The 25,870-nt window shown below is 30.0% G+C and overlaps 1 protein-coding gene across 1 annotated transcript; it reads right to left on the reverse strand.

The window, feature by feature from the left end:
- Nucleotides 1–63: 63 nt before the first annotated feature.
- On the reverse strand, nucleotides 64–17,279 carry LOC119603592. Its single transcript, XM_037955660.1, has 7 exons — nucleotides 17,193–17,279; nucleotides 7,836–7,979; nucleotides 7,684–7,762; nucleotides 7,109–7,307; nucleotides 2,602–6,909; nucleotides 2,297–2,514; nucleotides 64–2,218 (listed from the first exon to the last, which is right to left on the reverse strand). Exons 2-7 carry the CDS (start codon nucleotides 7,970–7,972, stop codon nucleotides 200–202), a joined length of 6,960 nt encoding a protein of 2,319 aa, XP_037811588.1. The 5' UTR covers nucleotides 7,973–7,979; nucleotides 17,193–17,279; the 3' UTR covers nucleotides 64–199.
- Nucleotides 17,280–25,870: the final 8,591 nt, after the last annotated feature.

A 25,870-nucleotide genomic window follows, 5' to 3' on the forward strand; every position in this document is an offset into this window, starting at 1 on the left:
TCCGCTTTATTAACAATTAAAACTTTTTTTATTTTAATAAAAAATTTATTTCAAAGTATTCATATATTTGTAATAAAAAAATTAACTTTAAAATTTGTTTTAAAATAATATACAAAACAGTTTCAAAATATTTGAAACAAAACTTAATTAAAATAAAAAACAATAAATTACCTATCACGAAAGTTTTGAATAAAACTAATTAGAAACTAAACGTATCGTTAACAGAAGATAAGTTTTGATAAACAATATTTTGATCATTTTGATTATTGGATGAGGGGCCATAGTTTTGGTTTATTACCATATTTGCGGGTATTTGCACAAACCTAGTCTGGCCCATATAAGGATTATTTGTTCTTTGATGGGTATAAACCTTATTAATAGTCGGCAAAGCTCTAACTGGATTTCTCATCGTGTTATTGTGGTGTATGACAGTGTTTCTATTGTCATTTGCAGCCATATTTGGATTTAAATTGTTGCAAGGATTCATGGACACATTAATATTCTGGTTTTCATAAGAAGGGGCCATAAACCGAGTATTAGGAACTGTGTTACAGGGTGAGTTTTGATGAAACCCTTGGTTTTCGGCTAGAAAATTAGCTTGTATTACTGTGGGAGGTTCTGTTGAAATTGAGTTGAATAATGTTGTGGGGAGTTGTTGAAATGCTGGTGGTTCATTAACTGTTGCATCATTTGGTGGATAGGCTATTGAGGGTTCTATTAATTTACTAAATGAGGCACATTTTAGTTGTGGTATTAACTTAGGCTGCTGTACTTGTTCATCTCTTAAAGAATCTTGTATAACTACATCATTATCTTCAAGCAAAATTACATCATCGTCCTCGTCTTCAGTATTAGTTACATCTATGGGTTCATCTTTAATATGTAATGCAAAGGACGTTTGTACTTCCATGGAAATTTCCACTTGAAAATCATTTAACCCGTTTACGCGTATGTCATTTGCGGACGCCAATTCAGTGCGTATTTTAAACTTGCCTGAGGAGTGCAGCTGTTGAAAATGTGATTTTACATCTTTCAATGATTTAAATTGAAAATCTGGACATTTTTCGCAATAGTAATTGAGAGAAAATTTATGATATCGTTTCAAATGTAAACTGAAGACATCACCTTCCATATTCTTTTCCCCACAACAGAAGCAATTTTTCATCGTTGAGAATGTTAGATGATTGTCTGCGAATACTATAAATAATTTAATAAACAATTGTTGATTTGTCTTAAATAGTTGGATTACTGGAACATCACGCGCTGAATGCTGGCCCCGTATGTGGTTAGACATTTTTTGGCGACTTGGCGTACTTAAGGAGCAAGCAGCACAAATGCAAATAAATTCATTGTGTAATTTTATATGATTAATGACTTCATCGATATTGGTGCAGACCGATAGACTGAAATTACATTTGGAGCAATTAAACGAGGTACCAGCAATGACATGTGAGGTACGTAAGTGTGCGAAAAGATTGTCTTCACTGACAGTACGAAATGGACAGTCTTTCATTAAACAGGTACGCACCACTTTACGATTGTGAAGCTTATGGAGATAATCATCAACCCACAAAGTGTTTTCTGATACCGGCCATTGATGTTTCAATTTTTCCTTTTCATTTGATTCTAAAACTTTTAAACGATTATCCAATATGAGCAAGAATTCAGCGATGAAATTTTCATGTTCTGTTAATAAATCATTTTGTATCATAATGGCGTAGGAGTATGTAAGATTGAAACGTATTTGCTCGAAGCGCATGGGGCCTAAATTACTATGCTCCTTAATGGCATGTTCCATAGCCAATGTCTTGTTGCGCCACGTAGTTGGGCAATAGTAACAGATAAATGTATGACGTCGGTGTTCCTCAAAATGTAAGGCAAATTGTTCCACAGTTAGAAATTTCGGTGTGGGACAGTGAGGACACTGACATTCCAAACATTGATGACGCACCTTCATGTGCCTTAGCCACAAATCAAAAATGGTAAAGAAACCACCACATGTAGAGTGGGGACAACGATAAAGTTTGTCCGGCTGTACTCCCGTATGAGCAGTTAATTTTCTTAAGCGCACTCTAACCGTTTCTTCATTCATTTGCTGCAACTGCTTAAAATCGGGCTTTATATCTTGTAATTTGTCATCGTTTTCTTTAGCTGTTTGAATTTCCTCATAGGCCACTGCTTCAGACAGACATAGAACATCTATACCGCGTATCAAATCCTAATGTTACAATTAAAAAAATAGTTTTTTTATGAAATAAAAGGAAAGCTTTTTTGGTTTGGTTCTTTTGTAATTTACCTCATTTATACTGTTGCATTGTGTATTGTGATCGTAAATATAAGGATGTTTTCCTGGATGTTTAGTGGATACATGCATACGTATTTCATTTTTGTTTGCCACCATTAAAGAACAATATACGCAGGAGTAGATTTTTAAGCTATTGTCCATTTGTGCCTTGTGCACACTAGTAAGATGCTCTATTAGTGGTTGTGTATGATAAAAATCTTTTTGACAAACTGAAATTGATAATTAAAAGAGATGTTAATAATTTTTCAAAGAAAATAAATACTGCATTAATTAAATAATTATATCTGTTTACTTACCACTACAAACAATTTTAAAAACATTTTTCACTATTTGTTCATTCAAGTTTCCATCCAATCCGATGTTAACCTGCGGATCTTCACTTGCGATACATTTATAAATTTTGCATAAGTCTAGCTGAGTATTATGATGCAATTGCTGATGAATGTAAACATTGGAGGCATCACAGCTGCGATAACAACACATAGAACATTGATAAATTAAGTTTCCATGTTGATTGCGTACATGTTCCACCAATTGCATGGGATTCATAACAATTTCTCGGGGTAAAACACAATACGGACATTGTAGATATGACTCAATGAAATTTGAGTCATGACTTGTGGAATGATCCGTTAAATGTTTGAAAAATTCTTCCGGACAGTCTGTCGAATAATAACAATCATCTATCATACATTTGTATAGACCCAAATAGTTGACATTTTGTGGAAAGCTACGATACTTTTCATAGATGGTGAATAATGGAGTTTTCGAAACTGCGGGGATATTTGTATTACAGGCATCTTTTGCTTTATTACTTGTCGGTCTAGGAGGTGTCAGGATTAGATTTTCTTCGACATCTATGTTCGGTTCAATTTTTAAAATCATGGGTAGATGTCTATCTGACTGTGGTTGTAGCCGTGTATTGGGAATTGTTGGGCGACCACTTGGAGATTGCTTTATCTGATCGCCAATACAATGTACAACTGTCATGGGTATTTGGGTGATCACATTTTGATGCGTGGGTCCTTCGTGTAATTGTTTCAACTGTTCTTCTAACGAATATTTGCCCTCCTCTAAAAATTCTTCCTCGCAACAAGGTTCATTACCAACAGGTATATCATCATCATCAATTTTGAAATTTAAATCATTAGACGACGAATCATCGCCACCAACTTTTAAATTTGAATCATTGGACGTCATGGACGTCACAGTCTGCTGTACTTCTCCAGGAAGCTGTACAGTTTTGTGGTTTACAAGTGGTTTACATGTCGTTTTAACACCATTACTCTTTTCTCCTTCATCTATTGTTGTTTCTTTTTGTACCGCTGGCGGTGGTGTTGGGGCAGGTGTCGGGGGTTTATTAGCTTCATTTATATCGGGTCCATCACTCATGGCTGCTAATATATATTTTTGTACATTACTTGGAATGGCTTTAGAACTATCATGATGCTCTCTCAAGTGTTTTAAAACATTGGCTTCGTTCAATTGCACAAAATTACAGATGGTACAATAGTGCAGATAAATACATTGGGCATTGGGTGGATAACGATACATGATTTGTATAGTGGCATTGCGACATGTTTTCGAGTGAAGAATATGGGATTGTATATCGGGCCTGTAGGGCTTCGTTAGGTTACAGTGGGAACATTGGAAAGCATACTCTCCTGTATGAACAGAATAATGTTGATACAGATTAATGAATTGATCTGTAATTTTATCTTGGCAAAAGGGACATTCCACTTCATAACGATCAAAACGAGCATTTTTCCCTCTTGGTAGTAGTTTGGCAAAGGGTGTGTTAATAGATAGATCATCTAGTTCTGCCCAATCTAAACGGGCTACATATGATTCGGTTTTATGTCTGCCTATGTAATGATTTGTCAAATCCGAGGGTTTAGATCTGCAGAGTACACAGAAGGAAGTATTGCGTTCTGTCATTTGACAATCATTATTGTATCTTTTTAGTTTGTTCACTTTTTGGGCGGGTTCTACAGGATTTAAGACTTTTTCACAATTTTTCTTTAGCCTTGAATTCGGCTCTGTATCTTCTCTACGTCTATTGGTATGTTTTCTAATAAAATCTTGTGATATACGTCGTAGTTTAATAACCGGTTGATTTATGGTCAAATTTTCTTTAGAATTCTTAGAGATGTTCTCATCCTCCGATGAGCTTTCAGAGTCATCGTCTGCTATTCGCATGGCCTTTGTTCTTTTGTTTGGCTTTATAATCTCATCTATGGTTTTTCTACGTTTCGGTAAAGATTGCATCGAATCTTCAGAGGAAGTGATGTTATGAGAGTCTATTGAAGGGCGTTTTGGGTCATAATTGCTTGAGGGTCTTCTGACCCTTTTTTGGCTAACATCAGAATCTGAACAATCAGATGATTGTTGTCCTAATTGTTCCGTTATGGCAGAGAGAGCATGTATACTAGATCTTCGTCTTAGGCCAATAGGTCTAGGCGTAAAGGTTACTTCTGCATTTGAAGTAGTATCTGTATTGTTAGCTATATTGGTGTTATCATTCGATTTTGTAGTTTCCTCAATGTTAGGAATATAATCGTGCAGCTGATCAAATCCTTTAACGGTGCATCTTAATTCATTATAAACGCGATTAAGTTTCTGGTCTTTACCGCCCTTGGTTGTTGTTTCTTTATCTTTCTTATCTTTAGGTTTGGATTTTTTATTTTCTTTAGATTTTTGTTTACTTTTCTTTTCCTTGTTTTCGGCATTACTTTCAACAGTAGCTGGAGATGATGTGCTGGGTTTTTCCACATTATCCTTTGGTTTTTCCTTCTCCGTATTGTTAGTATTATTTACGGCAACGTAGTTGTTGTTTGAGTTCTTTTGTTGACTCCACATTGTTGTTAACTGTTCTGTACAAGGTGTTAACGTGGACAATAGTTTAGAACGTATTTCTTCTTCCATTTTCTTTTTCTCCAGTTCCAATTGTTCTGCTTTGGCCTTGCGTTCTTCTTCCCTTTGTCTTTCCAGTTGCAATTTCTGTTCCTGCTGTCTACGTTTATATTCGCCATAAGTTAACCTACTAGATGTTGTTGGCGCAGTATCACAGGACCTACGCAAATTATTTGTTCGTGAGGAGGTAGTATTTAAGTTGCTGGGTATCATATTATTATTGTTGTGTGCATATGTTGATTTATTTGCAAAGTTTGTTTGTTGAGGCTGTTGAAATTTTTGTGATTGACAAATTTGCATTATATTTTCGGCAATTTCTGAATTTAAGACGTTATAGGTAAACAATGGTGAATTTTGTATGACCTGTAGTTGCTTTATAATGCGTGGATCATTAATGTTTACTTTTGGTCTGGGAGGTGGTGGCGCGACGGCTGGTACAAAATTTGCATTTTGGGGATAATAAGGTGTTGATGGAGGATTTAAATGTTGAGGCTGTTGGGGTGGATAACAAACATTTGTTGCTGGTTGGTTTATATTGCAAGTAAATGGAGCTTGTTGTTGCAGTGGTGGAGGTTGCTGTTGTAATGGCTGTACAGGCGGGTTAACGATATTATTAATTGGTGGAGGAGCTGGCGGTGGAGTATCATTTACAGCTATCGAAGGAGAATTCTTTTCTGTGCTATTTGTTCTTGCTGAAGGCGAGTTCATTTGCTTGACACATGATAAAGCAGCATAAAATGTTTCCATATCAAAATCTTTTTTATTCGATATATCTGCCAATAGTTGGCATATTTGTTCTTGACTTAGACTATTGTTTGTATTGGTATTTGGTGATTGTACAATGTTTTCTTTATCACTGCTAGTTTCTGATATTTGTTTATCCGGCGGCTTATTTGAAATGTGAGTTGGTGATGTTTTCTCTAATTCTTTGGGTTCATTTAATTCTTCCATCAAATCACTAACATTCAAAAATGCTGAGTCGATGGTATTACACAGTAATTCTACCTTGCTGTTACTACAATTACTATTTGAATTTTCTTCTTCAGTTATTTTTTCGTTTTCTATGGCAGTAGACTCTAGCTGGATTTCTTTAGTAAAAGATTTTTTGCCAAGTCTAGACTTTAAAGCCGCTGCTTTAGAGGTAGAAGGTTGATTATCATCCTCATCATCACTACAAGAGTCTAAAGATATAATTTCTATAGGTTTTTTGGTATAATGTTTTGTTTTATTATCACTCTCAAGATTTTGCACTTCGACTTCATCGTCCACTTCATTTAAATTAAACATATCTGTATCCAGTTCCTGTTTACTTTCAAGCAAAAGCTCTTCTTCTTGTATTTCATCTTTGAAATCTGTACGTCTCTTAAATAATCCATCTGAATTTTTCGAGCGTCTCTGAAAAATTACCTTTTCCTCTTCAATAGGTTCACTATTGTCCTCGGTTATATCACAAAAATCCTTTTCTTGATATGTATAATTTATGGGTTCGTAAATTGAGTTCTTTTTTTGTTTAATATCATCTTCTGTTAATTGATCAATTTTACTTAAAATATCTTTTGATATATCATCAATTTCAGCATCTTCTTTCATGACCTCTTTACTTGAGGTGGAATTTTTCTTCTTTGGTGCTTCATTCTCTGGTTTTATATAATCAATACTAACGATTTCCAAATCATCATCACTATTATCAACTAAAAAAGAGATTTATGGTTAAATTATTAATTTTATATTAAAATATCAGCATCCAAATAAAAAATTAGATTTTTGTATTTTACTTTAGGTAGTCAAATTTGAAATAAAACGACATCTACAATGATACAGAAATCATGCACGGAGTAAGCGGATAACTTACACTAAGTTAATTAACTTTTAATATTTCTATGACCTTACCTTCCTTTGCTGCTTTGGAGTACTTTTCATTTCTTTTATTTTTTTCTTCTTTTGATGAATTTGAGTTCTTTGTTGTGGAAGCATTATCTTTCTTTTTAGTATCTTCTTCTGTGACATCTTCTTCCTCATCGGAACATAAATTTACAAATTGTTTAAAATTCATTGGAGCAAAAATTTTTGATATATATTCTGGTATTTTCTGTAATAATAGAAAATTATATTATTTATTTGTATTTTAGATTTAAACAAAACAATAAATTTCGCGGCAGTTTGCCTTGCAAATATTTTCAAAAACAAAACAAATTTGCTAATGTTGCCACTGGGCAAATGTTTTAACTGGGGATGCTGTTGATACCAATAGTGTTGCCAGTTCGGCATGTTTTGTGCAAAAACGCAAAAAATGTGGTAATGCATGTAGTTTATAGAATTTAAAATTAGCACCACACAACTACTGATAACAAATAAAAATGTGCCCTAAAAAATTGTTTTTGCTTTTTTCATATTACTCATTGAATCATTCGTAATATACTTCCTAGTTAAACGAAAAATTTTTGTTTAATTTATAATGAACTTACCACATTATTTTCAAGTAATAAGTTTTTGTATTGTGTTATAATAGACTGTTCAATTTTATTTAAATCACTTAAAGGATACCTGTAAAGAAAATTAAAATATGTGTTAATTAAAAAATAATAAAAAACTTAAAACTAAATAAATATCGACATACTTTTTCTTTCTTAATATAATCCATTTTCTTATATTTATAAATTTTATATATCTTTCTTTATCGATTTCTAAAACGAAATCGATAAAAGGGACATATTTCATCAAAGATTCCATTTTTTCCTGTGCTAGTTTCTCCATTTCATATCTGAAAAGAAATATAAAATTAAGATTAATATTATTCATTAAGATTAATATTCTTCTTTTATACACGATGCTAATCTGAAATCAATTTTAGTCCGAAATTATGAATTGACCACACAATGCTTTCAAATTGAGGATTTTTTAATCAATTAATAAACCAAAATACTGTTATTTTGTAATCATTGTATTTACCCTATATTAACCATTAATCCTTAGCGATATTATGAATCATCTACAAATATCCAATCAAATCAATAGATCTCAATATAAGATCATTGTATAGCTCGAAGGTATTTAAGATTCGATCCTATTAAATATAGCATCCTAAACAGTTTTACTATTAAAATATCCTTTCAACTCAGTACTATTACCGCTAAGATACCGTTATCAAAATAAGCCTAAATACTATTACCGCCAAAATGTCATCACCCAAATAAGTTTAAATACCGTTATCAATATTTTATCACCATTTCGATATGGTTGTAGAGCTACGTTAGAAAATAGTGAAATCTTCTTTCACGATTGTTAAATAAGTTCAGGTACTGCGTTGATGTTTGGAATAATCCCAGGACTTTATGTACATAGGTTAATTGAACAAATGGGTGATATTTATAATACAGATTATATCAATCGACTCAGAATAATTTTTGAAGCGATTTATCGATATTCATAGGATTTGCATGACACATGTTCAATTGGAGAAATAAAGAAGAGCAACAACACAAGGTCGGCAACCGTTATCGCTAAGCTATCGTTACAGCTAAAATACCTTTTCGGCATTACTAATGTTACCGCTACAAAACCAATACCGAAATAAGCCTAAGACCCTAACACACCGTTACCAAAATAATCCAAAATACCAATACAACTAAAATACCGTTACGGGAATAATGCAAAATACCGATAAGGCTATCATTTCCCCTATCTTTGTCGAAGTTGGAGGAAGTGGGATATCGGGAAAAATATATATGTATGTTAATGGTTCGAGTAAACTTACGTCATTACGTCATGCATGATTTCTAAATTTACTGTGACCAGTAATAACTGATACCAAAACTCTCAAATGACATCGATGTACATCCAAAAGATAGATTGATCAGTACGCATTCATTATAGAATGCATTAGGGGGCTTGGTAAAATCGTTGACCGATACGGCTTACTTTCAATCCTAACCAACCTATATATATATATAGGAAATATTTCAACCCTCTTGCTCTTTCCGTTCGAACTCTGTAGTGTTTTTAACGGTCGTATATGGCTAGATCGTCTTTAAATCGAATAATTTTGCAGGTCTTAGTGGAATATTTCTAATGTCAAGGTCAATGTACCCTCCATATTTTAGATTTTACAAATCAAAACTGCATTTTTAGTTTTCCATATCGGATCCGATATCCTTTTAAATGCATTTTTCGTAAGATGAAAAAAGTATTTTTAAAATCCGATGGTTGAAAAAGAAACGTTTTAATTATGGGTAATTTCGTGTCTAGTGACACAACTTTTAAAATCGATGTCTTTCGATTTGGATATAATTTGCACTAAGGTAAGTACTATTGGATAGTAAGACAAACACAAATTATCAGCTCTATCGGTCAAGAACTGCCGGAGTTAGAAGATCAAAGGTCAAATTTGGACATTTTGGTCATACATTTTTTTCAAATGGGTGTAATTTTTCACCTATTGGTCCCAGCTAAAATTGTCCAAAGGAGTTCAGATAGCTTTTTTTAATTGTTACCAATTTTTATTCAACATTTTTTTATATATATTTTTTTAAATTTTGCTCAGAAGAAAGCTTATAAAATTTCCTTTAGGAGCTTTATAGTCCCATAATGGGATGCGAGTGGGATTTTTATCAAAAAAACATATCTTGTAACTCAAAAATAAGAAAGCTTAGACCATTTACTTTAAGCGATTTGTGGTCACTTGGTGGGATGCAAGGGGCATATCGTCACCTAAAACGCAAACGGCCCTATCTAACATTTTTAAAACTTTACAAGAGAAGCAAAAAACATATCTTGTAACTCAAAAATAAGAAAGCTTAGACCATTTCCTTTAAGCGATTTGTGGTCACTTGGTGGGATGCAAGGGGCATATCGTCACCTAAAACGCAAACGGCCCTATCTAACATTTTTAAAACTTTACAAGAGAAGCAAAAAACTATTAAAATTTAAAATTTTGTTTCCATCAGTGCGATTTATTTTTATTAAACAAACAACATTTTTACTAGTGAAACTTATCATTTGTTATGATAGTTGACAATGGAATATATTAAAATGGATAAATTGGACTTTTAACCTTTAATATTTAAATGTTTTTGTATATAGGGCCTGTTTGCGTTTCAGGCGACGATATATAATAAAAAAAGTTTTTGAGTTAAAATATTTTTTATAGATATCCCACTAGCAACCCACTTAGTAACCACAAAGTTCTTAAAGTCTACGCTTCTTTTGAGCAAAAAAGAGCCCATTTAAAAAAATATTTATTTATTTATTTTTTTTTTGGAAATAGCTATCTGTACTCCTTTGTACAATTTTTGGTAGGACTAATAGGTGAAAAGTTACACTCATTTGAATAAAACCCTGTATGACCAAAATGGCCAACTTTGTCCCCCTCTTAAGTACGGCAGTTTACGAGCGATAGAGCTGAAAATTTGTGTCTGGCCTGGACTATCCAATAGTATTAACGTTGGTGCAAATTTCAACCAAATCAATTTTTTTGATTTGGGTCTTTTGACAAAAAATTACCCATATAATAAGCAGTTTGTTCAATAATGAAAAAAATTAAGAGAATTAAAAATAACTTTTTTGAAAAAATGTAACTTTCTTATATTATATTTAAAGTTTAAAACCCAAAGAAAACCTGACCCGATATGGTTAATCTGAAAACGCAGTTTAAATCTACTTATCTAGTCTGTAGTTTATATTGAACCAAGTTTTAAAATTATTAAACTTTGTATAACATTAGTAAGTAATTCCGATTCGATTGAAAAAAATAACACAGACACATAATATCCTGCAACTATAATGATTAATAATTTTAGGTTATAACTCTATTTTTGAAAAAAAAATTTTGCGTAAAAAAACGATTTTTGAGTAGAATATCAAAAGGAACCAAACCAACATACAAAAACAGACTGTCTTTAATTAGAGAAGAAGGCACAACATATCTGGAAACAGAAAAAGTAAATGATATAAAAACAAATAAATTCACTTTTTAACAAGTCTTTAATAATATTATTGTTTATTGAGTCTTTAATAAGTGTTGACATTGAATTTCATACAATATTTTGTAATAATAATTCTTAAAACATAAATTTTAAAAAGAATTTTATAATATTAAATATTAAAATATAATTTTAAATGTTATATTTATATAAATTGACCACATGTTTCTTACTCCAATTGTTTTATTACTTTTTCCGATTTAGTGATGTTCAATGATATATCCATACTGCTTGCATTCTGATTACAATCCATTATAAACCGCAACAAAATACATCTTGGTTGAATTTAATACAAATTTATGTTTTTTTTTTTTAATATTAATAATATTGAGAACAAAATTGATTACTTTATAAAAACCGCCATTAATTTTACAGCTGCAAAACGATGACAATTTTTTCTTTTTATTTCTGATTACTGGATATTATTGATAATTTAAGAAACAAAACATGCTGAACAATATTGTACACGTGAATGGGGAATGGGAAAAAATCAGGTGAAATTAGTGCAAAGCGAAACAAAAACGAATAAAACAAAATATGATATAAAAACCAAAACCATAAAATATGCATTATAAAATAAACCTATTAAGGGCATACTTCTTTTGGAATGATTTCAAAAAAACGCTATACTAAAATGATATCAAATTCTATTTTTCTGTTAAAATCTTCAAAATAATAATTGCTAATATTTGTTTCATTTAAATATTATGAAATCTACATTTAACTATATTTAAAATGAAATATGAAATATAACTTTAAAATATTTTAAGAAAAGAAATGAATGCAACAAATATACATAATAAGCAGCGAAATTTAAGTTGTTTCTAGAATTGTTTTGTAAATGAGTTCTCAATCGATTTTCTTGGTAATTCATTAAAAAATTAATGGGTCGTTCATGTATCTCGGATGTCACTTTAGTTGCGTTGCTGACAGTTGTAGTTACTGACACGTTTTTTAAGCAATAATTCCGAAATTTTATAAATTGTAAATGTTTTATTAATTAATAATATTTGTCCAAAGATGTTGTGCTTGACTTTAGCCATTTCCAGACTGAAAACATTGTCTTGTTTTGTAAAGTAGAAACGCAACTGAAGTACACTTAAATATTCTACTATTGTTTTCCTACTTATATATTATAACAAACTGTTTGATTTATTAAAGCAATATACCAATCACCATGTGCTGATAAGATAATTCATTTTAGAAATACATAACCTAATATTATAATATTAGAATTTCCTCTTCCAAAATTTTGATTTAAATTTGTTTTAGGTTAAGTTTATAAAATAATGCCTATTGGTTAAAAAATATGTATAAAAGAAATATATTTTAGACACGAAATGGTTCGTTAAATAAAATGGGTTTATCTCTTATGAGTCATGAATGCAGTGTTAGAAATTAGAAACGGACATTTATACTTTAGTGTAATTTATAGAAGAAAAAAAGTTCAATCCATAATGCAAAGTTTTCATATAAAAAATATTGCTCCTACATCCACCTTAAAGTATACCAATCGGCTCAAAATCACTTTCTGAGTCGATAAGGATATGTCCGCCTGTGTGCCCATGTAAAACTTGTGCGCACGCTACAGTTCGAAATTTTCAAGATAATTTGGTGAAATTTGACACATGCTCATGCCCAATTAAGAAGCCTATTCAACATTTGAGTTCAGTACATTATTCCTCCTAGCCCCCATACAACGGTACTCCCCGAATAGGGCTTTTGAGCTTATAATTATATTAAATGTTGTAGAATCTTAATAAAAATAAGCAAATCATAGTTTTATATAATTCTAAATGATACTGGCAATTTTTGTAATGATCGGGTATCATATGACCCTAGCCTCCATATAAAATTACATTCAGAAAATGGCTTGAAGGTAAAATTCGTAAATCGATTTACCAAAATTTATACGGATAGGACCATATTTACCTTGGCTCCCATATAACCCCTTTTTCAGAAATTAATCCACACGATCGGTCATGCCTTACAATATATTCTAACTTGTTTTAAATAGATTTTGTATAATAAAACTCCCAACTCCGCCATGCATACAACGTGATCGGTGTTGCCATGTGGTCAGTTGTCCAAAATAAGAAAAATACCCTCAATATGCGACAAAAATTTATGTTTGATGTTTTAAAATCTGTTATATGTTAGAAAAATCTTCAGAAAAAGTCTAAATGTGCGAACCTACAATTTTTGTCAGAAAAAGCATTGTCATACTACTTTGCCATTCCCAGATAATTGTCTGACAATTTTTAACGTCAGATATGCAAATTTTATGCATGTAACGATGGAACCATTGTACAATAAATTATTTATAATAGCAACACTATGTATTAAAAGAAAATATAAAGCTAAAATAGGATCTGGCAATTTTTACCATACAACAATCTGACAACAGTATGAACTGACAATATTTATGAGGAGATAAATTTATAGTCTGACATTGAAGTTGTAAAGTTTTCTTACAATCGTCTGAACTGAAAATTTACCTGTTGCCACCAAATTGCCAGATCTGACATTATAACGTCTGACAACCGTCTATACTTAGCTTCACTTTTATTAAACGCTCGTTTATAGGTTAAGTACATTTTGTTAAACATGTTATAATTTAACTGCATTATAATTTTACGTTCTATTTGCTTGTTTATAATAAACATTAAACCCGCTGGAAACAAAAACAACGTTTAGTATTTGTGTTTGTTGTTTTGAATTTATTTCTTTGTCACAGAAGGGAAAGTATTTTGAACAAAATGCAATTTTTTTTGAAAAACTAAAGAAAAAATCTTAAATTTAACACTATGGTGAAGGGTATATAAGATTCGGTACAGCCGAAAGTAGCACTCTTACTTGTTTATATTTCATTTGATTCAAAAATATTTTTTTTTTCAAATATTAGCTTTATATACATTTACACGATGATTTTTTCGCATGTTTGCCCAGACATCTGTTTTCATGGGGTTTAAGAAAATCAACATGATTTGCATTAAAAAAATTTTTAGGTTAAAAATTTCATTTTATTCTTATTGTGAATAAGTAATTAAAAAGGATTATAGAATTAAACGTCAAAAAACACTTGCATAGTGGCATATAAAAAATCATTGTATAAATGTTTAAGATTCTGAAGAGATTCTTAAAAGAGAATTGCAAAAACAGGCGTCAGAACAGTCTTCATGTAATATATATTTTCAAAAGGCTGGTTGCCTTAAGCTATATGGAAACACGTCAAAATTTTGATCAAAATTTGTGTACGTTTTGTTTATGCTTTTTCAGCTTCAATGATTTCTGGTATATATTACTAACACATAAACAAATTTTGATCAAAATTTTGACGTGTGGCCATATAGCTTTATAAGTCTCAATCAGAGATAGAAGCCAATGCAAAATGATAGGCGGCGAGGCGAAACCATTTTTGATAGGCGGCAGCTTATTATAGAAAATATCGGCGACGTCTAAATTAGCGTTTTTCATATTCAAAAAGCTCTGTATAATAATCTGTTATTTAAAAACATGTCTCTATATAATTTATATCTGCAGTTATTTCTATGAAAAATGTAAACTGTAACAACTTTTCACAAATATACACCCCCTATTCTGCATTTCGATTTTAAGCTCCGTCACTAAAATAACAACTTACAAAAATGTAGTTACGATCGTAAAGCATTGAAATTTATTTTCCCAGTAAATACTTGCGACGTGAGAGTAAAATTAAAATTTACAAAATTACTCTCAATATTAGTAAAATGTAAATGAACGCTTTACTAGTAAAAACTTTCAGGAAAACAAATATGTGATTTTTAAACCGTCGATAAGTTTACAAAATTTGGTTTCAAATTAGAATTAAAACTTCCAAAATAGTTAAAAGCATCTACATTTTTACATACATCTACATTTTACATAATAATTCACTTCGAAAACATTTTTATTTTAAAACAAATACAAAATCGTTAGCTGACAATAAGGTAAACAAAAGACAGCTGTCCAATTTTTTATAAGATAATTATTACTAGTACAAAATAGAACTTGTAAAAGTTTGCAACGAGAGAAAATGTTTACGCTCTTGATTTTTTTTCTTCTTGCAAGTTTTTTTGAGTTAATGAACGCTTTTCCAGTAACAATTGTTACGAATTTGTACTAACTACTAACAACTTTCAGTTATTGAACAGAGCTATTATGGAATTGCTTTTTCTTACGATTCCGTTTTTTGTTGGAATACTGATCGTAACGTAGCTGAATGCGGAAACGTATTCGAAATGTGGAATAGGAGTGATAATATTAACACAATATGATGTGGCAACTCTTTTCCATTTGCCTGTAAAAAGTTAAATTAGTGCCAACTCCGTTCAAATTGCTTGAAAATATTCAAGCTGAAAACTGCTTCAACAAAAGAATTAAATAAAATGTAAACTCTTTATATATGTACTTAAAAAGGGTTCGACATTTTTTTCTGAAATACCTCTAGGCGATTTCCACTTATATCAGCGATTACGTTTTAGTCGGATTAAGGTTTTGAGCCGTCTCGGCTTGTTTCGCTGGTCTCATTTAAGAGAGAATTGAGAAAAACCCCAGTTTTTCGAAAAAACACGATTCAGCTATTTAGGAAAATTTCTCCAGTTTTATTCGTCGCAAAATCAAAGTTTGATTTTAAATAATTTAATTTCTACTTCAAAATTTTGATTTGTTTAATAAATAAAACGAATTTCCCAAAGCGCAATTACACTAACTTTTCCATCCCTGATCGGATTTTTGTTTACAAGAACAAAAAACTATTGTACAAATTGTGAATTACAATTAATTCCCTTGTTGATTACACAAAAAAGTGCAACTAAAGCATATACCGGCGTATAGAGAGGCAGATAAAAAAATCACCACTACACACACAATATTGGAATTTTTTCAATGAAATTGCACTGAAAAAAATATTTGGTTATTTTTAATTTCGATGATTAAATTGCATTAGTGTAAAATGCAAATATTTATAAACAAAATGTAATCAATGTACATAAGAATGATAATTTCTTCACATAGAAACAACTTTTCAAATTAAAATGTACAAAAAAGAATGAAACAAGATTAACTTATTTACTTTCATTGTTGAAAATTATTTAGGGTGTACGTTGTTTTTGTAAATTATGCTCTTGTTTTTGCAAGTTGTTATTGTTTTTTCATGTTGTGTTTGCAATTTCTTTAACAAAGCGACATCGGCCTGCTTTGTTGAATGCTGTCAAGCAACTAAATAAAATATTTGTATTTTTAATGCTCTTGTTTAGAAGTTCGTCTGCGATCGTGTTGTGTACATGTAATTTGCCGAAAATCTTCGTTGTCAGAACAATACTAGCGCCGACGTCTGAACTAAAGTTCTTTTTCAAAGTAAATTAATAAAGTAGCGACACGAGTTGTTGTACAACAAACGTCTACAAAAACCACAGGCAATTTGTTTTTGTTCGAAATACTCACTTGTCAAAATTTGTTTACAAAAATGAACCAATAATTAATGGAAAATATGGCATTATTGTTGTACTTTCCAAAAATATGTTGTTATTTATATTAAAAGTCACAGAGTTTTCTTTATTTTTTAAAAATTAGAACATTTTTAAAAATATTATACACTTAAAATACACTTTTTCACATTAAATACAACAAATTACTCAGAAATTTGTACAAAAGCAAGCGTTAAAATGAAAACAAATATGGCAACATAAACATTTTTGACAAGTAAGTCCACAAATAGCAAGTTTAAAAAAAATAGTCAGCTGTTCAAATGAGTCTACTTTATAAATTTACTTTGTTCTTTTTTCATTAAAAAAACTTCCACACAACTACACTAACAATAAAAGTTTTTTTAATCTAAGTAAGGGTCACTGATTAAAACACTTTAAATAACTAAAATGTATGCAGTATGGTTTTAAAATAATACAAATAAAAATTTACAGTAATAAATAATGCAACGAAAATAAAATGAAAAAAATGTGGAGGTACAGTCTACTTACCCAATTTTTTTAAATCACTAACAATTCACATGAATAAATAACAACTACACACTTTAAGAATCCGACGACGACTGAATGCAAAAGAACGAAAGTATGAAAGAAATTTGGAGAAAAAATGGTGTTGCCCTATTGTGCAGTTATAAAAAGTGATGCCAAGTTTTTGATGTTGCCATGTTGTTTTATTTATTATAGCGATTTTTCAATTTCATGGTTGTTATTTATTTGGTTTTTATATGTTAAAAAACGTCAGATTGAGATGTTTTTAAAACGTTCGCTGCTATTTTTAAATGGTGTTAATAAATTCTATTTTTTTTTTGTAATTTTAAATGAAATATCACTTTTTCGATAATAACATTAATTTTGAATGTATTTGTTTATCGTAGATACAATGCAGTGTAGCAAATCTTGTTCGAAAATATATATTCTCGTCATGTTTTAAATTATATCTCGTAGATTAAAATGATCTTTATCTGTCAAAAATGTATGGGAAATGTATATAATATAAAAAGTTTCATTTTATAAAAAATGTTCTATTTAAGTTAAGCTTAAACTTTTTTTGTATTTATTTGACATCCATACATTCACAATTGTATTTTTATTCTTAAATGTTAAAAGTTCCTTTACTTGTCAAGTTTGCAGGATTTAACAGAAGTTGTAAAAGAGAACAAAACAGAGAAACTTAAAATATTTTCTCTCTTTGTCTTATTTGTGAAAAAAAATATTGAAAACAGAAAAATTTTTGATATTTTTAATTTATTTTGACACAATACAAATTTATTAAAAGAGACATTTTGTTTTTCTGTTCCCGTGCTATTTACAAGTCAGAAAAGTTCTGGAATTTAACATGTAAACTCCAAACGAAATTGCGTTTGAACTTTAGCAACAAAACATAATTAATATACATATTTGAACATAATTGAAACATATTTTATTTAATTTCTAATTAAAAATAATATATTCGACTTAAAAAACGTTTAAAATAGTTGGTGTACAACAATCCATTATCTGGCATCACTAATTTTTTCTCTTGTTTTTATCTTCTACGTGGTAGCACCGGTTTTGTTTTTCCTTATTCCCCATTTTCGTTTACAAGCAACAGCTTTATTTCAATTTACAATTAAAACCACAACTACAGTCGACAGACAGTTACAAGCATTTTGCAAGAAAAACAAATAATCAACGACATAATTATTACTTATTTATGTTTCTAACAAACTTTATATTTGCCTCATATTTTCTTTATATAATATACATACATATATTGTCAAAAAAGTAAAGATAATTTTGAAATTGTTTTCCTAGAATATAAAAAAAAAAAACGTTTTGTCGAATGTCGTTTAGTCGCTTTAATACCAACATGCTGTTTAAATATACATACACATTCATCGAATGACGACGTTAACTTCTATGAATACAATTGCGGCCGCTTCGTCAAACCACATGCAAAAAGAAAAGAAATCGAATTAAAGTGCGGACTGGGTGTTGCATCCCGAGGCGTCACGAGCAAAAAACTATTTCCCTCTCTTTCGCACAAAACGAATTCAATATTTTTTTTAGCTGTATTTTATATACCTCTTCTCACCAAACAATTTCAAAATCAAACAAAAGCTGATTTTAGACTTTTTTAAATGTCAAAAGTGACACCTCTGTATACTTTGTGGTTTGCTCTTAAAAACATCGTTGTTTGAAAATACAGATATTTCTCTTGTATAAATCAAACATCATTTAATTTTCAAATTTACCATACATACTTTATAATAATTATGTAATGTTAAGAAAGCTTAGCTTTGATAATCTGGACCCTAGAAGCCTATTTCTGTTCTGAGTTATGGTTGCTCCAGCTTCAGAAAAGAAACGTTCGCTTAGCACATACTTGGCAACGATTTGGAGACATAGAATTATAATCTTTGTTTTGGAAACAAAGATTTCATATTCTTTCAAATATCAATAGTGTCTCGTTTTGTTGGCGTATAAGATGACAGGTATTTACATATGCTCTTATGTTTCATCGATAGTATATCAAGGCGAATTTTTATAAGTTAAACTACAATCTATTTCATTTTGTATAGTCTATAAAAATGTTCAAATTACCCAACATGAGTAAAAATTTCAATCATACGAGTCGGATCACATTTATAATATACGCGCAATTGGGATGAACGACGAATTTTTCGGAACGAATATTCGCCGTCAGAAATAGAACACACTTGGGCAGGGTACACTAAACGGGTATATGCATCACTACAACAATACAAAAACAACATGTATTTTGTTTTTGTAATTGTATGAGCTCAATGTCAAAATAAATAAAATATTTTTTGATGTTTGTCTTTAAAAAAAATTCTTAATTTTATTTCAAAAAACATGCAGTGATTTTAAATGGAATTTTAAGGGATATGCATGCTTATATACTTATATTAAGCTGATTGCTATTGGTAAATATTACAGAGGAATTGGCAGAGGACCTGGCAAAAGCAAGATTTTGGAATAACCTGATTTGTGCCACTAAATTTGTATCTTTAGCTACAAAAGTTTGTCAAACGAAAGTGGGCCAGGCAACGGGCGCAATACTAAGGATTGTTGATATCTGAATTGGCCTGATTTGTGCCAATAAAGTTGTGTTGTGGCTACCAAAGTGTGGCTAAAGACAACAGCCTTCGCAACGTGCGCAATACGGGGGATAGTTGATATCTGGAATGACCTGATTTGTGCCATTAAAGTTCTATTCTAAGTTTGGATAAAGAAATAAACAGTTTTTTTGCTCTCCTGAAAACTTGTATTATTTTAGATAGAGACTATTGAATATAGTCCCTCGATATACTTTATAGGATTGGACAGCGGACCTCACAAAGGGCGCAATGCGGAAGATGGTTGAAATGTATTTTTGTGCAAACAATATTATTTTTTTTTATAAACTAAACATTTAAAATTTTTTTATTATTAAAATTTTATTTTGTTTCAAATAAATAAAAACATATTTTGACAGAGAAGGTATGCAAATAAGAAAACAAAAAAATGATCAGCTGTTCGATTGCATATACCTGTTTAGTGTACACTGCACTTGGGTATATGAAAATGTACACAATCATTGCGTATAACGAAATTCGTCGTACGTGACGAACTATGCGATATGTTTATTTCTATTTCTTACGCAGACGAACGACGAATTAATTGGGGAAAATTGTTTTAAGACCAATTCCGGTAGCCCGAATTTGCTGAAATTTGGCGGTTGTGAGTACAGTTAATGACAATACAATATTATGTTCGAATATTCGAAATTATATTCGAAAATTCGAAGTTATGTTCGAAAAATTTTTTATGCTCTTAAAATAATCTCTGGGTCATAAAAACTAAAATAAAATTTTCGAAAATTCGAACTTAAGTTCGAAAAATTTTTAAAGCCAGTTCTCGTGGCCAGAATTGTCTGAAATTTGGCAGTCTGGAGTACACTTCATGACACTACAATGCTAGTTGGAATATTTAAAATTAAGTTCGAAAATTTGAAGTACATAATGTTCGAAAAAATTTTGAAGCTGTTAAAATAATCTTAAAATTGGGGATATTCACAAAAATATAATTTTAGTTCTTTTCGAGGCCACTTTCTTAGATTTTCTAATTTCGAAATAATATTTGAATAAATTTTAAAGCTGTTAAAATTATCTCAAAATCGTGGAGATTCATAAAAATATAATTTTTGTTACTTTTTCTTACTTTTTCCAATTTCGAACAAATTTTGAAACGAATTCGCAGTACGAATAATTTGATTGTGTTCCATTCGACGAATTTACGCAACGAATTGTTGTCGACTAGTTCGTCGTGCTATACGAAATTCGTCGTTCGTCCCAATTGTGCGTATACCATTATTCACAAATATTAACATTTTATTATTTAGATTTTTTCACTTTTCATTTATTATTTTTATATTAGTGGCATTTAATATAAAATTTATACATTCACAGAAGTAATTATATATATTTAATGTTTAAATTTAAAGAAAATTAACTTTTTTGTCGAAATGTCAGAACAAAATGACAGAATTTGTTCGATTTTACGAAAACCGAGTAAAATCGTTTATGTAAAACTACTAGATTTGAAGTGTAAACATAAAATTTAAATAGGAAACTTCTCAAAAGCATGTCTGACAGAATTATTAATGATTTGAATCCCGAAGATATCTGGGGTCTTCAGAAAATTGATTTCAACAGACAGACAGACGGACATGGCTTAATCTCCTATATATAAGGATTCAGAATATATATCGAGGGACTATATTCAATAGTCGCTATCTGTCATTTTTATGAAAATGAGATTTTGATGACAAAATATTCAGCAAACTATCGCGCATCAGTGATATAAATTTCAAAGAAAAAAAATATTTTTTGGAAATTTTATAGCATTTTTTAAATTTCTCTATCTTAAAAAAAGAAAAATTCTGAATGCAAAACTGTCTATCTTATCCAAAAATTGCTTCAAACTCGATCCCTTTGGATAATTTTCTGTTGTAAAACTAGTCTTCTTAATAATTTGGACATGCTGAACACAAATCCGTCAAAATATTTAAAATCGGTCTAATAGTTTTTGAGATATCGCTCATTATGATACTAATTAAATCAATTTTATTGTCGTGTTTAACCATATAACATTGATTTTGGACCAAAACATTATAATCTGTTGCTTTTTCAACAATTTGGTTTCTCTTCCTCCATTAAATTGTATAAAGTATAATATTTATTGATTTTAATTCAAATAAAAATTTTATGTTTCCATGAAAAACTCTCTATCTGTTGGTTGAATGAACATTTTCGTAGAAAAATAAGCTCTATCTGATATAAATTTGTGAATAATTTTGTAAATAATGCAAAAATTAAAATTCTTTTTATATAATGGTTTAGAATATGGCCGTAAAAATATATTGTAAAAGAAAAAATTGAAAAATCTTCACGAACTAGCGAAATAAACAGTTTTTTGCTCTCCTGAAAACTTGTATTATTTTAGATAGAGACTATTGAATATAGTCCCTCGATATACTTTATAGGATTGGAAAATTATATTGTGGAAATTACAAACGGAATAACAAACTTATATATACCCTTCTCACGAAGGTGAAGGGTATAAAAATAACTAAATAATAAATATTTTCTATATTTATTCTAAATATACCTGGATATATTTGGTATTATCTCGGAATCCCAATCTAAACTATAAGCAGAAGCTAGAAAACTAAGATGGGCTCATATAAAACTTAAATTTAAGATAGATTTTTTTGTGTAAATAATATTTGTTTAGATTTTATATATGTAAAACTTCCAAAACTTTAAAATCTTGAGCCTACTATATGTAATAAAGGCAATAGACTATGACAATTGAGTTTATGGAATGGATTTACTGGACTATTGGCTAGTCTATGGATAGCTCTGTTGACTAGGCAATTGGATAGACTATGGAGTTGACTAGACTATAAACTAATCTATAGATTATTGTATTGACTACCATATCGACCAGTTTATGTTCTAGTCTATGAATTATTTTCTAGAATATGGATTGGTCTATTGACTTGATTATGGACTAGAATATTGATTAGTCTATGGTCTATTGACTGGACTTTACGAAAATATTTCTTTGTGCTAATTTCAAAAACAAAATCTTTAATATCAAAACATAATACATTATACCCACCACCATTTAACATAAACATGGTAACCCTAAACTTAAACACATTGAGCGCTTTTGTTCGCAACTTTCACTCAAGTTTGACTCGTGTAACGGTAAATGATGTTCCTCGTGCTGTTATGAAAAATAATAAAAATCTCAAAAGGATAACAAAATTATACGACTGACTACAGTTAGGCAGTCAGTCATCTTGCGGGTGTCTTTCTAAGCGGTGGGCTATTTTATCCGTATATTGGCCATAAAATACGGTACAACAAATAAACTAGTTGGTTACATTTGAATTTCGAAAATAATACAAAAAAATATGTAAATTTAACAAGTGGTTTTTAAAAATAAGAAGATTTAAATAAAATCGTTAGAAATTGGAATTTCAAAAAAGAAAAATACAAGTGAAGAATATTGAAAGTGTTTAAAATTACAACAAAATTTAAGATTCACTATAACGTTATAAAAAAATTTTAATTTTAAAATTTTTGCCATTATTTTTTATTTGTGAAATCTTTCTATTTGCTTTTATTAAAATATGTAAATGTTTGTTTATACGTGTTTTATTGTTTAATAAAAAATAATTAAAATATTTGCTAAAATAACAAAGTATAAAAAAGAAAAACAAATAAATATTTCTGTTTGCATAAAATCTGCATTTTGTTATTTTTTGAATTCCTTCTTGTGAATTGCAAATTTCTTTGGAATTGGAATATTGTTTGTATTTATTTAACATAAATAATTATGGTAAGTAGGCAATAGAAACTTTTGTTACTTTAGTGAAAAGAAAGAAATCTTTACACTGATTTATTTTTTTTTTGTTAAAAAATTAAACAGGCGTTAATAATAGGACACACATTTTATTTTAGTAACATTATTTGAAAGTTCTGTTTTCAATATTTAATAAAGTATACCTATTCGTCTTAGAGAAAGCAATTAATTTTCCACATGTGATTAATTAAATTAAGCGAGAGTTTTTACTTTTGTTTTGGAACTTCAAGACCTCAAACCACAGTGGCACAAAGTAGAAATATTTTGGAAACAAATGGGATACTTCAATCCGTGATTATGATATGCGTAATATTTGTAAAAACCCATACTTTTGGGCATACTTTCTGATATATTTCTAACATAAACGTCAAAATCCTGAGACCATGTTATGCTTTTCTAAAGGATTGAGCGAATCCGAATCTGACCACAGATTTTCGCCATCACAATTGGGATTTGAGATGTCGTGTCCTGAATTTGAACAAAAAACGCAGTTTTTAGACCTTTTTTAGTCGTTTCAACTGCGCTATCTGAAAGTCCATTCTATGAGCTTTAAAGTAAAGGCTTAACATCTGACATATCTTCTTAATATTCGAGATATCATCACCTAAAACTGGAAAACTTATGGTTTTCTGTATATTCATTGTATTTATACCCTACACTAATATAGTATGGATGGTATTATACATTGTAAATATTTTTTATAACGAACAAAAATATTGGATCCACATTTATCTGAGGATGTTTCAATCTAATCAAAATCACTTTCTGATTCGATTTAACAATGTCTGTCCGTTCGTCAACTTCAACGGATGATATCTCAGCAACTACAGCAGATTTTTTATATAATTTAAAAAGTTTTTTCATAGAAAAAATTGCGATTCCGAATTCTGAAGTGTAATAAAAAATGTAGTTTTTGTCAGTTTATTGTTGTATCAAGCTTTAGGTGAAGATATCTCGAATAGGAAAGAGGATATGTCAGATTTACATAAAGTTGTCTTGACGCTGTTATAACGTCTCAAAAATGGATAAAAATTGCATTTTTTCAAACTTCAGGACACGATATCTCGAATCCCAGATGTAATGGAGAAATACTGAGGTCAGATTCGGGTTAAAAATTTGTCGGCCTGTGTAATTCAGAAACTATTTGAATGGCGAAAAAGTACCAGAAAGTCGGTCTTTATAGATTTCCATTGTATCCATAAGTGTTTCTAGGTTCAATATTATAAAAAAATCAAAATCTATTCAATCAGGATCCTATATGTCTGTTAATATGTAAGGAAGTACTAGTTGAAGAACAAAAAAGTACTAAAAAACATATCCTACAGTTTTGTATATACTCAGGACAGTGAATGTTTAACTTTAAGTATCTAGGTTCAATGTTATAGAAAATTTAAAAAAGCACCTTTTGAAATACAAAAAAATGTACCAGAAAGTCTCTTCTTATATGTTCCCCTTTACTCCGGGCTCTACATACTTAGTTTTATGTTTTAGATTAAATATCATAGAAAACATAACAACTACCAATGGACCGATATCGTGATAGCGATCATGATATATTGATAGCGACCTTCTTGAGAGCATGTCTGGCAGTATTATTGAAGATTTGGATCCCGAAAATATTTGGAGTCTTCAGAAAATTGATTTCAACAAACACTTAGACAGCTAGACGAACAAATCATAGTCGACGACGCTACCTATAAGGATCCTGAATATATACTTTATGGGATCTGAAAACTAAATAACAAACTTATATACATTTGCCATTCTCACGAAGATGTAGGGTATACAAATTAAGTCACCTTTAAAACTTTAATTATAAATCAAAAATACAATTTTAATTTCTATAATTAAAATGAATTTGTTAACAAATTCTTACAAAAAATGTCATTAAATACATATTTAATTTCAACTAAAAAACATTTGAAAAAAACTGTCATTAAATAATTCCTTTAACTAAAAAAACTAAATTATGTTTTATATATTAGTTAACAGTTTGTTAACATTTCTTTTTATCTTTAAAGACTTTAATTGATATATTACATACAAGTTGTTAATGTTCATATAAATTTTAATAAAAATTTAAATTTTCACTATAAAAACTATTATTATTTGCTGTCTGCCATTTACACTTTTTTTGCACTATATAAATATTTTATTGCACTGAGTATTTGTTGTACGTGCTTTAACTATACTTTTTTTTAATACACTAGGAAAATATAGCAAAAAAAAAATCCCTCCTAACCTTGCCCAAG

The sequence above is a fragment of the Lucilia sericata genome, unplaced genomic scaffold (assembly GCF_015586225.1).
Source record: "Lucilia sericata isolate MDLA Ls3-8-SP2 unplaced genomic scaffold, ASM1558622v1 Contig000314F_arrow, whole genome shotgun sequence".
In the NCBI taxonomy this organism is placed as follows: domain Eukaryota; kingdom Metazoa; phylum Arthropoda; class Insecta; order Diptera; family Calliphoridae; genus Lucilia; species Lucilia sericata.